An 18,224-nucleotide genomic window follows, 5' to 3' on the forward strand; every position below is an offset into this window, starting at 1 on the left:
ACAACAATGACACAGGGCTCATTTTAACTCGTTCCCCTGCCTGTTGGGACTAGAAATAGAACCCGGAACAAAACGTTGAAGCTGCATTGGGATGTAGTACCATTAGTCAGTGTCAGTGTATTTTGTAGTGTGATATTATCCAAAATGGCACCCTAGTTCCTTAGCGCACTACTTTTCACCAGGGTGCCGTTTGGGAGCTGTCGTGCTAGATGAAGAGGTCTCTGATGAAACACTGCTGATCACCTCCACTCCAACGGCCACTCTCCCCCTCAAGGCCTGATTGAACTATCGCTTTCCGGTGGCTAGTTTGGGTGACCACGTCTTGACCGCCTCAGACAGTAAAATTCTAGACATGATAGGCTTTCGAGTGATCTTTCTCTGCCCTCAAACATCAGCTTCGACATACTAATCAAGCCCTCATGCTGGGATATAAATACCTCAGTGAGACAAGCAAATGCAAATATGAAGTCACAAGGGGATATTCTAGTTCCACTGTTCTACCAAATAGGCTCTCCAAGTCCTGTCCCAGATCCATGCTATGTCTGAACCCACAGCAACTGTTCTTTATTACGGGAATAACTTACCCCAAATGATATATTTGGGTATTTTTTTGTCCCATTAGTCCACTGTTATTACAATTCCACCAAAATGTTCTATGTCAGCAATCAAATATCCGAGATGGATCACTTTTAGTACGTAGGTAAAACTTTTGCTGATAATGCAAAAACTTGACTGCAGTTTCGCTACGATGTGTACTAATGAATGAACGACCCTGGCTCGTGGTCAGCTCCACTATAGGACAGAGACATGACAACATACAGCACATGTCAGCATATTCATCATCTCTTTGTCTTCCACAAGTGACTGCAATCTTACCAAGCTGGAGGAACAGTGAAGGACTTATTTTATACAGCACTTTAATGCATATCTAATGCTCTTGTAACACGCTGGGCGGTGTGAAGAGAAAAACCGAGGGTTACAGATTTCATTCGAGTCGTTGCGATGTGCACGACACGCCGCACAGCAACGGTAGTTGTTGTCCTACTGGACTTTGTGATATAAAAGATAATGAAAGAAGAAAATCAGAGCTATGGTTTCTTTTCATGGTTTTTTGACCATTTAGACGAACACTTACAGCAAACAACCACTAAATAAGACCTCTCAGGTTTACTGGAACTCCGTGAATGACGGGGCAGTGAAGGACGTGACGACTACCTCGTCAGTGAACACAGCAACAACGGAGTAGTAGTGGTCATCTAGAGATTGAGAACATTGCAGACCACTGGAGATCTTCATGGAACAGGTCTTCCCACCACATTCAGCTCTGATGAGCACACTATTCATCTTATAGGGGGAATATGAAGCGGTCCGTGCATGCAAGAAAACCCTCGAACATGAAACAGTTGAAGCAGTACTGCAAAGTACTGTAAAAATTCCTTGATGTGAGAGACTGACAGTTAAAAGAAACGGCTACATGAAGTTTTTTTCAGCCAAACGGGGCGACAACACCTATTGAAGCTAGGGGGGTAGAGCACTATGTCTGATCACAAAATGATTGCAAAGTATTATCTTTCGGTGTCATTTGTTAAATTTGGTTTCCCGAAAAGTGACGATTAACTAGATGAAAAAAAGAACTTTCCAGGGGGCGGGTGTTCTTTTTTACACGACTGCAGTAGAACGGTGAGGCGTCTATCATAGCACGCCCACGTGCACACGCAAATGAAAATGCACGCACACACATGCACAGGCAGTGTAGCATATTACAGCAGTGCTCCAGCCCTGCTGCAGAGGAAGTACAAATCCCACCATTAATTAAGAGCACAGATCTTATCTAACTTTTCATTTCTCAGTTCTTCTCTCCGCGGTGGTGGAGGTCTTCATGTGATGCGGCACAGGCCCAGCAGCACTCAGAAGACCTGTTTCCCAAATGGCACCCTATTCCCTTTAGAGTGCACTACTTCTCACCAGTGCCCAAAGCTTGCTATGTGGGGTTCTGCTTAGATCCAGGCACTGCAGAACAAGGGCATCCAGAAGGGCCGCCTGGTTCGCTGTGGACGCAGAGGGATACTTTACGCAAATAAGGCAGATGGCTTTTTACTTTTTCCGGGGGTTGAAAAATCAGCTGGAAACAGATTTGTTCGTTAAGTGGCAATGGGGCTTGACAGATCTGCTCTCTAACAGCAGGCAATGTGCAGCGAGAAACATATCCTGATGAGGACCACAACATAGCTGAATGTCAGAGAAAGAGGCAAATAGAACACCAGAGAAGAGAGGGAAGGAATATGGGAGAGAGCAGGGAGAGGCAGAGGGAAAGACAGGTGAAAGAGGGGCAGTAGGTGGAAAGCGGAAGAACAGAAGGCTAGGTAAGACTGCATGGGGACCAGTTCTGAGGAGGAACCCAGAGACAGGCAAACTGTACCTGAAGGAACCACGCAGCGAAAAGTCACCTTGGGACAAAACACTGAGATTTTGGAGGAGCAAGGTATCAACTGCAGTGGTTACAGGCATTTGTAAGCAACGAGCATAACGCAATGCTACCAAAGCGAATGAGAAAATCAAAGCGGAGAACAACTGAACCAATTTCAAGGCCTCCTACAAGATTACTTAAAAGGTCATACCTTAATCTAAAAACCTCAAACCATGTGAAGATTTTTATAATATTTACGGACTGCTTTTCATTCTAGTATGTTCCATACATAGCTTTCGCACATACAGAGAAGTCACTCTTGAAGAAATCTCTGTTGACACTGCATCAACAAACATCCAGCCTATGCAAAGCATGGCATTCAGGGTCTTCTGCAACAATCCTCAGTGCTTTGGCTTCACACAAAGACATTCCTAGAGCATTATGGCTCCTGGTAGAACGCAGTGCACTTCTAGGGGAATACCATGTCACTTTGGAAGCAAGCCAGGTCTCCACAGAGGATGTTCACAGAGGAAGGTTAGTAAGGATCACTACTTTCGGACAGCATCAGAGCCAATAAGAGGGAGAATAGAAAAATGCACCAGAAAGAGGATTTGGCACCAAAGTCTTAAATGGAGGGCTTTACACGACCTGATAAGTGACAAGCAGTCATGAATGAGTCTATAAAAAGAATTCCTAGATGTCTGAGGGAGAACAGAGTTCAACAATAGAAAATCCACTTCTGCAAGCCTTTTCCGCTGAAGATTTGTACTTGGGGATGTTCATGGCATATTAAGGAGAGAGGCTTACGACTCGTAAAAATGACTTTCCCTCCCTACTGTCAGCAAAGATTATAGCATGTAAATAATTGACACATGAATGTACTGTACAGAGTTGAATTTATTTTTCAAAATAAGCTCCAGAATGGTGCAGCATTCTACAGGTTGCACTGCAGTACTTTTCTAATTCAAGTTGTATTCCTCCTAACCAAGTTGTTCAGTCTACACAGCAGTACTGGGAGAAAGACACAGCAGGACGCACATGCACCTCACAATCTTTCAATCCCTCTCCTTTGAAATACACATCTCCATAAAGTGAACTCTCATCCAATGACAATCAGAAACACCGGTCATACAGACAGGTTTTTTCCCCTCAGGGTTTACTTGTGCCAATGATAACTTTAAATAGCCCAGGTAATGATCAGTATTAGACAAAAGACCCCGAACATTTGTTCATATCAGAAACCATCCACGGCTGAGGCTGGACAAGCCGAATGCGCCGCCACCAGATTGCAGATGAAACGTGCCTGCGTGTGAGACAGATAAGACCGGGGACAAAGAAGAAGGATATCTATTTTTCTTTCTGCGTTGGAAACATGAAAGTGGAGATGCATGTCGGGGTGGATCATTAAAATGCCATTAAAGAGGCTGCCATCTGTGTGTTTCGCCAATGTGACAGCCAGCGGCATGCACTGAGGGTGGCTAGGAAGAAGAGACCAAGTTAGTTGGTACCCCATTCCATAGTGCACTACTGACTGGGGCACCATTCAGGACACAGGGAGACCAAACCTAGCCTGCTGCATCGCTAAAAGGACAACTTCAACATCAGGTTGGCCTCTTATCGATAGCTGGTATATCCGAGATGGTAAAAAAGAAGGACAACATCGGACCAGACGACAAGAGAAGAGTTGAACCATTTGAGAGAATTTTCTGGCTCCATGGGTCAATGTTCAGGGGAAAATGAATAGATACAACCATCCGACTATGAGCAATGGATCAAAGGATAACACAAAAAATGATGGCGAATATTAACGTTGAAACCAATTCAGGCAATCTATCATGTTATATTTCTATAGTGCTGAACTTTAGCCTATTCCCTAGTGCATGCAGTGTAGTGTAAAAGTGGTCAAAAGTAGTGCGTGATACAGGGAATAGGGTGCCATTTGGGACACAAGCTCGCTCTGCTCTCTGAGCCTGATGTCTGAGGGCTCTGTTGTGTTGTTCTGCCTGGCTGAAAGTGCCATTCTCATTCGCTGCTGTTCCCGCTGATGTGGAGGATGAAGGCGTCTGCAGCTGAATGAAGGCAACACAAAAGCCAATCTGTGTCTCTTTTAGAACCTGAACAAAGATCAAAACTTTGTTCTGGAGAAGTGCAACGTTGAACAACTGCCATTCATCTGGGCCTCTCAGAACATACATTTACTCCGAGGGGTCAATAGCTAGGTCAAAGAGCTACATGCAGGCACGGGGACTCAATGAGAAGAGCAATCTAAAAACATTTGACACATACAGTGTTAGTTTAGTCTACCTCAGCGCTAGTGGGTGGAAGAAAGCGGTGCTACTGAAACCTTTGAGAGATCTGAGGGAGCTGCTAGAGCACCGGGCACCTTGTCTGCATTGTCCTTTTACTTCTCGATCCGCCTCAGGGACCATTGGGAGGAAGGAAAAACGCATTGGCAGGAAGGACTGGTCCTGTATTCCACAGTCAACCCATGAGGAGCGCTGAGGAGCAATTTACTGGTCTCTGTCGGGCTGATAACTGGTGATTGGTCCCTGTAGCGCTGGCCTCCTGGTCATTAGTCTCTGTTGCTCTGGCCCCCTGGGTCATTAGTCCCAGTAGCTCTGGCCCCCTGGGTCATTAGTCCCAGTAGCTCTGGCCCCCTGGGTCATTAGTCCCAGTAGCTCTGGCCCCCTGGTCATTGATCCTTGCTGTGCTGGTTCTGGTAAAGCTGATGCAACATAAGCCCTCCTGAAAACCACTGATGACTATTGTGATGATAGCGATGAATATGACAGTGGTGATGCAGTTTATAAGAACAGAGTTGTCCCTGGGCTGGCTTCATAAACATAAACAGCACTCCCCCCTCCTCAACACTATCCCCTCCATTCTCCACACCCCTCCCTCCCCTGTCTCTCCATGTCTCTCTCCTTTTCTCTAGATGTTCAGAGGTTAATCAAGGCAGGTGTGCTCCTTACTCCTCACATTTCTTTGCCTTTGTCACAGCAGCAGTAGTTGCAGTTGGTAAAAAAAAAAATCACCGGTCGATTGTAATTAGAGGAATCCCTTCACCTCCAGAGGTGGAAGTGTTCTGTCATCGACACAACTGGAACATCTCTTGTTGTTCTGGCAGCAGGTGTAGAAATTGAACAAAAAGACCAATCATGCCTTTTAGTCAACTGCCAATTCATTCAAATTGCTCCAAGCAGTGCCTCAATTTGCAGAGCATTAAGAGCAGTCTACCAAAATGGACAAAATGCATTGCAATCTCAAGAGGGTAATTTCAGTTTGTGTTTCAAAACTGAAGGAGTTACACTTTTTGAGCACTCACATCACCCCATATGTGCAGGGCTCTAATAGAGCACACACCGGCTGCAGTGTGTGTGTGTGTGTGTGTGTGTGTGTGTGTGTATATGCGTGCCTGGAAAGCTGAGCCAGACATAGTCAGGGTCAAAACAAGCGTGCCCTGGTTGGCCGGAGAAGGCAGACAGATTCTTCATGTGTAATGGACCCGAACAAAACAAAGTAGGAAAATTCCACAGCCATGTTTTCTGAGAGCCAATGGGTTTTGGAAATTGTGGTGCCGTGCCTGAAGGGGGCCATTCTGCCTGTCTCAGTGGTGCTGTTAGACATGCACATTACAACTGTTCACTGGCGGCACTGGCCCTAGATGGTAGACCCATGGGAACCCCTCCCACCAGCCACGGGAACCCCTCCCACCAGCCACGGGAACCCCTCCCACCAGCCACGGGAACCCCTCCCACCAGCCACGGGAACCCCTCCCACGATGCACCAAACTAAGACAAGGGACACAAACAAGGAAGCACTAACCAAGTTAGTCCAACAGGAAACACACATTTTCCTGTGGCCAAAAAAAGTGTTGCAGCATTTTGAAGATGGTGTGGCCATTTTCAAAATACTTAGTTTCCACTACGTAAATGAAGCGACCATGGGGAACTATAAGTGGCCTCTCACCATCAACAAAAGGGAGGAAGCACAATTTGCTACTTATCCATTTAGCTTGTCTTCTTAGAATCCTCTTATTACAGTGAATATATCCAGCGTCCCTGGTGAGTAATGACACTGGGACCTGGTTGGAGGGATGGATGGATGGATGGATGGGGGAGGGACAGTGTCCACATTTAATACACACTCATTTTAAAAGGGGAAGTGCAGAAACATAATAACATGACTACATTTTAAACAATGACACCAGAATCATATTAACTAGTCCACAACCACAATCAGCATGTTTAGCGTGGGAACAATGGATTTTGAAAAAAATAAAATCTCCCTTTTCCCAGTTCTTATTTCTGCTAGTAGCACAGTAAAGATCGTACAAATGGCCCCTTTAAGCCCAGCTCCCGCTTGTCCTACCCCTGGAGCTCCAGACAGCATCCTGAAAGAACACCTAATTTCCCTTATAGTGCACAACTGTCACCAAGCTCGGCTGCACAGCATGGGATTGGTGGTTTTAAGTTGAGATGACTTGAGGCAACCTTTTTGTGTAAAAGAGACGCCGACTCCCCTGAAAGTTCTTACATAACTCTGTTCACTATAAAGACGGACACAGACAGAAAGAGATCCACCCTTGACAGAAGGTTGTGTGTGAACAGATAGGGGTGTGTGTGTGTGTGGGTGTGTGTGGATGGACTGATGGCACTTAAGCTGTGGCCAATGTTTCCTATGTGTGAAGTGTGGCGTGTAGTTTAGGCTGAGATCCAAAAGGCACACTTTTCCCAGTTTAGTGGACTAAAATCAGGGAGACCAGGGGCCTGGTCAGAAGTAGCACACTCAATAGGTAGTCATTTGGGACACGGGCAGAGTGTGTTTATAAATCAGGACGGACTCTGCTGCTCCTGCAGAGAGATAAGACTGTTAACATGCGACCTATAACCTCAACGCACAAGCGCCACATAAAAATCCTGTGTGTTCATCCGTTTTACAGTGCGTTCAGACAACTGCAGATGTCTTTCAGGGAGTTGTGACATTTCGCGTCAATAATATGAGGCGTCAGGCCACGCAAAACAGCACATCGTACAGCTCCGTCGGGCTTTCTGGGGAGCTGTCGGTGGCACGAGCCACGTAGATCACGCGTAAACCCCACAACCCCCCCCCACCATGCCGACAGGCAAGCGCTATTCTGCGCAGGGGCCGAGGAGCAAGCATGACTAAAAATAGGCATACAGATGAAGACGTGTGTACATTAGGATCCAGAGGGTGAAACAGGAGCTGACACATTTCGGAGGCCTTCTTGGCTAGAGTCCCCCCTCGCTTAAGACCACACAGGAAGCCTTTAGAGGCACAGCGGTGACTGAGAGCTTGTTAGCAGACCTGCCTCCTGCTCATATTCATTAGAACGGGAGGGGATTGAGGGAAGTGGAGGGAATTCGATTGTGTTCTTGTTTCTTAGACACAAATGGCACCACAATGGTCAAAATCATTGAGGACTCCTCACATGTTCATGACCTGCATAGCAAATGACACCCTATCTTCCAACTAGGGCCCTAATCACAAGTGGCAAACTATGTAGGGACATAGGGAGCTATCTGGGAGTCATGACATGGCTGTGTCCGTGCCCAGTACATTTTCAGCATGTTCAAACAGCCCAAGTTGTAAACAGCTAGGCCCCAATACAGATGAAAGATTTCCAACTATGGTTGTTGACTTTGTTACGCCCTGTGTCTCCCGGGCAGGAAATGGCTGCCACGATTAAATCATAAACCTGGGCCATTCTGGAGTGGTGGAGTTTGTATAAAAGCACACAGCAACTTCCTCCTTTTTCCCCCTGCTTTTCATTAGCGCCAATCGTATTCCATCCTTCAGCCCTGAATGACAACATCTCCTGGTAGAAGGGTTACACTCAATGAGCCAACTTTCCCCCACACATCATATTAGGAGAATAAGTATCTTCACATACTCAACCACATTTTCCATTCAGCCTTTGACTGATAGGTAGTTTTCCATTGAAGCGCATGTTCACATTCTCCAACCAAAAGGGACCACAGACAGGGTTGCAAAATATCGCTGCCAACTTTGCCATAATCTGACACGTTTTATTTTAGAAATACAGGTTGCAGCGTTTCCGAATTTCCTGTGTATTCCCGTCTGATTGCAGGAATCCTCACGCCAGGATTTCTGGAAAAGCATGGAGTTTTCAGACTTTTGCTACCCTAATCACAGATGTATGCCGAGAGATTTCATTTAATGTCTCATTTCATAAATAATGGGTTATTATCTTAAAACCACAATAGAGTGCTCGAGTGCTTATCATGTATTCACAGAGGACAGTGTTGCTAATGTGGCAGAACGTCCATTCAAAGACCCACGCTGTCATTATTGCTGAATATACAGAAAAGGAGACATTGACAGGCTGAGGGCCATTCTGTGGCTTCCTCCCAGTCTCCAGTTCCATTCCACTTTAGATTAAATTGATTAAAAAAAGAAAAGAAATGCTGTTAGATTATCTCCAAAACCCCCCCTTCAGCTAAAAGAGTATTTGAAGAAGATTCTAGCAATACGCTGGGATGGCGGTCGCAGTGATCCATTTTGGAGGTCTCAGACAGTTGGTTCAAAGAACACCTCCCTGTCGTGCACTACATGGGGAATAGGGGGCCATTTGGACCACATGCTCACACATCCTGGTATAACCAGCATCATCTTAAAACCAATGAGGGGGAAAAAAAACTTCAAATGAACAGAGAATGCAATCAAGGAAATACTGGCCAGCCTGTCCTTGTTTGGGCATTGGGCAGAGTGGGCGAAGTATAGTGAGACGTTTTAAAAGGAGAGAGAGAGAAAATAGAAATAGAAAGTGAGAGCAAAAAGAACGAGCGAAAAGACCGAAATAAAAGAGAAAAAGAAAAAAAAAGAGCTGGTGTACTGACTCACCATGCAAAGACTCATCATAAGCCCATCCACAGGCGCGGGCTAGCATGTTTACACCAGGATCCCTCGAAGGTCTGCTTCAATCACAGGAAAGACTTTGTGCAGAACCAGGAAAAAAAACGTCTTCCCCAAACACAACTATGACCTTCGTGAGACACCCTGCTTCCTCCCCCATCCATTCCGCCCCCCCCTCCGTTCCACTCTTCAACTCCAGTCCCTACAACTCCCTTCAACACTGACGACAGATTAACTTACACTCTCCCCAACCCCAAACAAAAACTCCCTCAGAGGCATGGCTCCAGCCTGCCTTTTTGATGTTCCTAACTTACCCTGGCGTCTCCCTCTCCTCTCCTTTCTCTCTCTTTCTCCCTCCCTCCTTCTCTTTCTGCCGCACGTACCGCCTGCCCGTCCTGACTGAACCCTAGGAGGAGCTTCGGAACGAAGGAGCACTCTGGGGGAAGGAAGTGACATCGACAGGTGCTCACCAATGAAACTCTCCTTCCCGTCGACTCGGGTAAACAATGGGAGTGTGGAGAACTGCCAGGGAGAAAGGGATAACCAGAGCAAGGGAGTAGCATGGGGGGAGGAGAGTGAGTCAGTGTGTTCCTACAGATGGCTCAACTCTCTGTTTGTACAACTCGCTTAGTCGACACGCTGCACGGCCGGACACGCTGTAGCCACCTCTCCGTAACCACCCCGCGGCCAGGAAAAGACTGCCAAATGGTCAAAGGTCCGGAACATTCCGAGCTATTTTTGTGCGTTCCCAAAAAGTAAATACAGCATCTTGTTGCAAAGAGTTATTTGAAAATGTCAAGGGAAAGACAATAACTTGTTTGTAAAGGTATTTTGTACAGGAATATGTGCCAGGCCTTTAGTAGGTAAAGATGGAAGGTGACTGCGTCTAAGAGGCCTCAAATACAGCACATCACCATGGGACCTGTTCTCCACCACTAACCGACTCCCTGCCCACAGGGTAAGAGACAAACAGACATCAAACAGAAATACATACCACGCCTACCCACTCATACAGACACGGGTCACTTGTTTACTTCTCTATATGCTGCTGAAGTAACTGCATTGGAACTGACGCCATTTAGTTGACCAGTCAATGGTTTGGTCATTAGACACTCGGTCGACAAAGCTTTTTACAGTAAAGTAGTAAATATTTCCTAAATATTAGCTATTGACCTAATGTTAAACATACTGCTCTAAAACACATACCTCACATTAATGAAAGGCATCAATGTTTTTGGCTGCCTAACAATAGGCTAAATTTGAGCAGCGATTGTGCATTCGCGTGTGACAAATAACTCAAGCATAATGGCCAAATCTGTGAAGGGTCAGGTCTTATTTTATTGGTCTAAATACGATTGTATTAATAATAATAATAATAATAATAATAGTCTCCAAATCATTTGTGATATTTCATCATTCAGTACATTTTTAAAGCACCAGAAAAGCTCAGTGGATATAGTTGATTGTCTTACAACATAGTGTTTTATATGGAAAAATGCAGCTTTTAAAATGTCAACCAGTCTATTGGTGAAGATATTTTCTTTTGGGGGGGGGGGGGACGTATATTGTATAACGTATTACTAATGTACAGTACATACTATACATTTCTCGGCTTGGTGCAGCTGCTCTGTCGCAGTGGCTGATACAGGTGTCACATGGTATTTGGGCAGACAGATACTGTATGAGAGATACGACGGCAGTTACTGTACAGGGATAGCACAGTTACATATAGCCGTACAACCAACGGTCACAAAAACAAGTTAACTTATCAGATTATTTATTCAATTATATTCTTGACATGCAATGAACAGCCAACTGACAATATGACAGCCAGGAATGTGTGTGACTGAGTCAGTTTCTCCACAGCATTATTGTCCTTCCGGAATCCAATTTGGAATTATAATGGGTTACTATGCCTGAAAACAACCAGAGTGTTACAGCAGCGGCACATTCAGTCACGAGCTATCATTGTTTTTAGCTGCCCATTTAAAAAGATCTATGGTAACTTCTTGTAGGTCTTCACAAAGTCCATGACCATCACAGCCTTTGCTGTGCCGTGTAGGAGACATGTACCATCCAGAAGATTTCAAACAACTGAACAATTCTGTAATTGTAGTTCATTACAAATGATATGTGGACGTATCATTCCAAATCAGTTATTGTAAGGTGACATTGGTTTGATGTCGGTACATATTTGTAAGGCAAATAAAGAAAAAAAGCTGAAATATGTTGCTTGCATAGGAATACAACCCCTATACATTATTATGTGGCAGAGCCACATTTCGCTGCAGTTACAGCCTCGGGTCTTTTGGTCAGTATGTAAAAGCCTTTCCCACAGTCTTGGACTGATTGGGGCCCATATTTATTTGCAGATTCGCGTCAGGTTGTTCAGGCTGATTGGACTATCCTTGTGGACCCCAGTTTTCAGAAAGTGCTATTGATTCTCACTGGGATTGAGATCAGACTTTTGACTGAACCACTGTTAAGACATTCACCACAGCGTGATGCCGCCACCACCTTAACTTTAAGGATTGTGTGTGTTGATTTATGGCCAGTTTAAGGTTAGCGCAAAACAATGCTTTGGGTTTTGGCCAAAAACCCTCTAGATCACAACTGACCAGAAAACATTTTCCCGCACTGCAGCTGGGTCACTCATGGTACTTGAGTAATGGCTTCTTTCTTTTCACCCTCAAATACAGTTTCATGCAGAGCTTTTCATACAATTGGTCGAATGACCATTACTTCAATCCCAGCCACTGCAGATTCTTCAAAGTGATGGTTGGCCTTTCTTTGGCTTCTCCCACAAATATTTTTCTTGTTTGAGTTTAGGGAAACAGAATTTTATTGGCAGAGCCTGAGCGGTGTAATACAACGGTCTGCACTGGAATATCCAAACACTTGGATTTAAGTTTGTACCCTTTTCCAAATCTGTGGTTTTGTATTACTTTGTCTTTGAACTTCTTTCAGATTCACAGCCTGACGAATGATTCTTCAGCAGTGGAATATTCTGAAAATATGACCACAACTTTAATGGCTGGAGCTCGAGGTCAGCGGTCAGCAAACTGGGCAAATTCTTTCATCGGTTTACAGTGGGCTACTAAGGCATATGGGGTTGAATTCTTATGCAACATGTTTCAGATATTCATGTTTCATACAAATATTTCCAAACATAACACCAATGTCACTTCACAAATAGTTCATTCGCACTGCCGGCATTTTAAAACAAAACACAAAATTTAAAGGACAATTTGTATTTCGATAAAATGCGAGTACGCTGTACATCAAGGGTTTGAATACTCTTGCGATATCCTGTACCTGTTCTTTGACGGAGGCCAGGATGTTGTTAGCGGTATTGTCAGCCTCCATGTTCCCGTTGGGGTGTTGTCCTCCCTCTGTGATGGTCAGAAGAAGCCCCTCCTCCGTTTGCTCAGGAGCTGGCATTCCTCCTGCAGGGACACAGGACACAGTCTGGTCAGCCAACGTGGTCTCATGACACACGCATGCGGAGACGAGCGTACACCGTGTACACACGCGCCCCACGGCATCCCAACCCCATCGGCGCAATAGAGCCAAGCAATAACGCAAACAAGCAAAGAACCCACCGAGCAGACATAATACACAGTCTGGCTAGGCTATCTGTTCCGAAAACACTCAAACAGGAGGCCGACGCACACGCCCACACGTAAATACACCCCCGGGTTCCAGATGGACCATTCCAAAGACAAACAGTCCGTGACACTGTGAGTCAATTCCATATGGCCTCGAGGCAAGAAACAACTTAAGTGATGATTTGTGTACAGACTCATTAATAAGTAAAAACCAACCTAGACAAATACCCAGAATCTACAAAGCTATTTGACCTCCCACAAGTCCCTGAATGGACAGTTGGCCCAACAGAACTCCGATGTGCGAGCGTGCAGACGAGATATAGGTTCCTCGTCTTCCCTGGCTTCCCTGGGCAACTGGAGGGAAATGTAAAGGTAAGAAGGAAACGTAGTTATGACCTCATTACACATGTTGACAGGTGAACCACTGGGGGACTGCATGCCGAGTCTCCTCCCGAAATATATTTACGTGAAGGAGCTTGTTTAGTTCTACAGACTGAGCTGTAGCCGTGGCTGAGGGCACACTACGCTACCACATCAGTGTCAGGCTGGTGGAGGACAACAGGCTGAGGTGTAATGAGGAGCCTGGTGACTTTGGGGAAGCAGGGACGTTTACGAGGACTTTTACCACTTCTCCATTCCTCCGCTGCTGCTGTCATCTGGCATGAAGGCTATAGCAGAGCCGCAGCATTGGAGTGGCTCCTATTCCCTAAAGTAACAGTGCCTCATATAGTGTTCTAGATTACCCCCATTAGCCCTGGTCAGAAGTAGTCCACTAGATATGAAATAGAGTTTAATTTGGGATGCGGGAAGCGTGTATGGTAATGGTTAAACACCTCTCCAGTGAATCGTGATCGGCACACCGGCTACTGGAGAACGACATCAGACCCTGTCCTTTTTAGACCACGACAGCTCAAAGCCTCCCATCACAAGTCAATAAAATCCCCATGAGATCTTTCAATTGGCTCATTCCTGCCAGTGTATAATGCCAAAAGTACCATGCGATTTTAAAGCTATGGACTATGTACAAGACTAATGAAGCACAGACACCACACATCCTGAGAGGGTCACTGATCTGTTGACATTAATTCCTTGGATTTGAAGCTCATAGGTATAGGTAAACTAGCGTCATAGGTAAATTAGCGTCATAGGTAAACTAGCGTCATAGGTAAACTAGCGTCATAGGTAAACTAGCGAGACTAGTACTGCAGCTACACGCGGGAACCCCCACGCCCACCACCCCCACCTCCACCTCCCCCACCTCCACCACCCCACCCCCACCCCAGACATTTGTGATCGATATGTGAGCCTGCAGAATCCTGGGATGTTGTCACCACACAGAGGCGTGAGCATTAGTAAAGTAATAGCGGATAGGGTTACGTGTGAGGGGACAAATGGGATGCTAACCATGCAGGTCGTAGCCTTAACACTTCAGAGTAAATAAATACAGAGATACTTTACAATGTGGCAGGGAAGAACAATATATTTTTCCAGCCATCTCAGGGTTTCTGTACCAAGGAAAGTCCCTTCCCTCTAGTTCCTCTGAAGCAGAGCAGTTAAAACCAAGGCGGAGGGACACACTCAATATGAAACTCATTCCCTAGTTTCTTGTCACTAGAAAACCAAGACTAACAAAACAACTACACAGCATTGTCAGGGACTTTTTTGTGGCAAACGTGGCAAACACAGCTATTTAAGGGTCACTGTAGGTTGAGAATTATGAAAGATTCCAGAGAATGCATTCAGCTAGTCCCTGTTAGAGAAAAACAATTCTGGTTTTGTCACGGCACGCTAAGTATGGCATGGCCTTTATCAATGGGGCTCACTTGTGTTTTAATAGACAAAATGTAAGACAACTGCAGAGACAATTTTTTGTCCTCATCATTAATTGTGAAAAAGAACCTAAGGTGAAAATGATGCATAAAGATAAGTCCGGACACGTCACACAATTTCCTTGTAAAGAAAATCAAAACCGGAACACTGCCCACTGAGCCCGGTGAAGAAAACTCACTCAAAAAACCAATATGCTTCCACAAACTAAATCTGCAGCCCGCCTAAAGCAAGAGGAAAATTGTGATTTGTATCTTAGCTTACCTCTGAAATTTCCCATCCTCTTAGGTAGGACTACTTAAGTCTTCTCAACTCTGGGTTCTCCGCAACTATGCGATTAGGTTCCAGAGGAAGCAGTACATACCACAGCTTTGCTGCACTAACACTAGCTGGAAGTTAGAGCAGCAATGCCAACCAGGCCGGTTCTTCAGGATTATATCTGTTGTTTTCTTTCAAAACAAAATGAGAAAAAACAAATACCTCAATGAACTGGTTTCTTGAGTAAAACAGTGCAGTGCATTATTCCTCTGTAGGTTTGCTAGGGATCTGGTAGTTTTACAGAAAAACTGCAACTCTGCCAAGTACCCAACATGCAAAGGGAGAAAAAGGCCATCAGCCCAGCTTTAAAGACTGTAATTAGGATAATGACTTGACAACACCAGGAGTTCACAGGACCCAGGTTAAGTCAAGAAAGAGACAAGTCCTTGTCATTATGAACCTGGTCAGTTCCTCTGGCTAAGCCAAAGATGTAAAAACTACTATGGTAAGCCTTATTTTATTTTCATTTACACAATGTTTCAGTTTACAATGGCACGTAACGACAGACAAGCTGAGAGAGGGATGTGGGCTTGAATTGAAGCATATGCCTGTGGACAGAGCAACTTCCACGTCCTCTGATCGGTGTTCACTGTAGAGAAAATTGAAACTGTGAATTGAATGGCTGTAGCCCATTTGAAAGTGCAATTTAAAATCCATCCTAATGGCCGACTACTACTGGGGCTTTACATTGTAAAAGGCTAGTTCTGAATTTAGGTGAATGAAGGTATGACAGCCAGCTCACCGTATACTCAGAAAGCCCATCACTAACATGTGGAGGCATGGAGATGTGTGCTAAGAAACTCATCCAGCTCCAGGGGAAATAAATGGGTCTCTCTGCCACTACCACTACAGCCATTCTTTTCATGGGTCTGGCAATAACCACATGTTCTTTGTTTAAGGTGACCAGACAGATTACACTTTTCTAGAGACAGTCCCTGTTTTTGTTAGTTCTTGCTACAGCATTCCCTTTCAGCCCTCAGAAAATAAAAAAGTAACTGAAGTTAGAAGTAGAGCTGATATTTCAATAAGCAGACCCTTTTTGCAATCCGAAATACCTGTAAGATGTTGCATATCCCTGCACCAAACTTGCCTGCTTCAGCAGACTTGTTTAGGAATGCATGTAACCACTGCAAAAAAAATAAAAAATAACATTTGGCTGGGAAGCGTTGCATTGCATAATGTTAAAGGACAAATATTGGTTCCCAATCTTAGGTGAATCTGAAATTACAAGATGTAAGCTATTTAACACAAGAAGAAAAATCTGATTTTTTTTTTTTTTGCCCAAATTGGTCACCTACAGTGGGGAGTATTTGATACAATGCCAATTTTGTAGGTTTTCCCACTTACAAAGCATGTAGAAGTCTGTAATTTTTATCATAGGTACTCCTCAACTGTGAGTGACGGAATCTAAAACAAAAATCCAGAAAATCACATTGTATGATTTTTAAGTAATACATTTGCATTTTATTGCATGACATAAGTATTTGATACATCAGAAAAGAAGAACTTAATATTTGGTACAGAAACCTTTGTTTGCAATTACAGAGATCATACGTTTCCTGTAGTTCTTGACCAGGTTTGCACACACTGCAGCAGGGATTTTGGCCCACTCCTCCATACAGACCTTCTCCAGATCCTTCAGGTTTCGGGGCTGGTGCTGGGCAATACAGACTTTCAGCTCCCTCCAAAGATTGTCTATTGGGTTGAGGTCTGGAGACTGGCTAGGCCACTCCAGGACCTTGAGATGCTTCTTACGGAGCCACTCCTTAGTTGCCCTGGCTGTGTGTTTCGGGTCGTTGTCATGCTGGAAGACCCAGCCACGACCCATATTCAATGCTCTCACTGAGGGAAGGAGGTTGTTGGCCAAGATCTCAGGATTCATGGCCCCATCCATCCTCCCCTCAATATGGTGCAGTCGTCCAGTCCTCTTTGCAGAAAAGCATCCCCAAATAATGATGTTTCCACTTCCATGCTTCAGGGTTGGGATTGTGTTCTTGGGGTTGTACTCATCCTTCTTCTTCCTCCAAACACGGCGAGTGGAGTTTAGACCAAAAAGCTCTATTTTTGTCTCATCAGACCACATGACCTTCTCCCATTCCTCCTCTGAATCATCCAGATGGTCATTGGCAAACTTCAGACGGGCCTGGACATGCGCTGGCTTGAGCATGGGGACCTTGCGTGTGCAGTGTTACTAATGGCTTTCTTTGAGACTGTGGTCCCAGCTCGCTTCAGGTCATTGACCAGGTCCTGCCGTGTAGTTCTGGGCTGATCCCTCACCTTCCTCATGATCATTGATGCCCCACGAGGTGAGATCTTGCATGGAGCCCCAGACCGAGGGAGATTGACCGTCATCTTGAACTTCTTCCATTTTCTAATAATTGCGCCAACAGTTGTTGCCTTCTCACCAAGCTGCTTGCCTATTGTCCTGTAGCCCATCCCAGCCTTGTGCAGGTCTACAATTTTATCCATGATGTCCTTACACAGCTCTCTGGTCTTGGCCATTGTGGAGAGGTTGGAGTCTGTTTGATTGAGTGTGAGGACAGGTGTCTTTTATACAGGTAACGAGTTCAAACAGGTGCAGTTAATACAGGTAATGGGTGGAGAACAGGAGGGCATCGAACAGCTCTGTGAGAGCCAGAATTCTTACTGGTTGGTAGGTGATCAAATACTTATGTCATGCAATAAAATGCAAATTAATTATAAAAAAAAATCATACAATGTGATTTTCTGGATTTTTGTTTTAGATTCTGTCTTTCACAGTTGAAGTGTACCAATGATAAAAATGATAGACCTCTACATGCTTTGTAAGCAGGAAAACCTGCAAAATCGGCAGGTTATCAAATACTTGTTCTCCCCACTGTACTTGGAGGCTTCTCAAGAAAGAAGCATGCGCTACTGTAGCTGCTGGGGTGAGCTTTTGGAAAGTTTATACCAACAAACAATAAAATAGATTTCTACTTGTCTATTCTTCAATACTTTTCGGGACATATATGGTGTAAAAAGATTAAGAAAGACAGACAAAGGCCTCCACTGGTCACTTTTTCTACTGGTCACTTCACATTCCATTCCACTCAGTTTACTTGAATTTATATAATTTTGTTATTCATGTCATTGTATTATTTACAGAGCTTGTTGTACAGTTATTTCATTTAACAGACTGTTGTTGT

The 18,224-nt window shown here is 44.7% G+C and overlaps 1 protein-coding gene across 9 annotated transcripts in view; it reads right to left on the bottom strand.

The window, feature by feature from the left end:
• LOC105022434 (plakophilin-4) overlaps positions 1-18,224 on the bottom strand; it is an 83,726-nt gene that overhangs the window by 44,420 nt on the left and 21,082 nt on the right. For 3 of the 9 annotated variants that reach the window (XM_020054791.3, XM_010890818.5, XM_010890814.5), the window contains exons 1-2: positions 15,004-15,116; positions 12,620-12,750 (exon numbers count right to left, since the gene is read on the bottom strand). In XM_020054791.3, the coding sequence (XP_019910350.1) occupies positions 12,620-12,750; positions 15,004-15,019 (147 nt within the window). In that variant the 5' untranslated portion in view covers positions 15,020-15,116. Of the gene's footprint in view, positions 1-9,292; positions 9,759-12,619; positions 12,751-15,003; positions 15,118-18,224 lie in introns of those variants that run through there. The other 6 variants (XM_010890817.5, XM_013137846.4, XM_034286896.1 and 3 more) reach the window with 5 other exon arrangements.

This window comes from Esox lucius, chromosome 16 (assembly GCF_011004845.1).
Source record: "Esox lucius isolate fEsoLuc1 chromosome 16, fEsoLuc1.pri, whole genome shotgun sequence".
NCBI classification, from domain to species: Eukaryota; Metazoa; Chordata; class Actinopteri; order Esociformes; family Esocidae; genus Esox; species Esox lucius.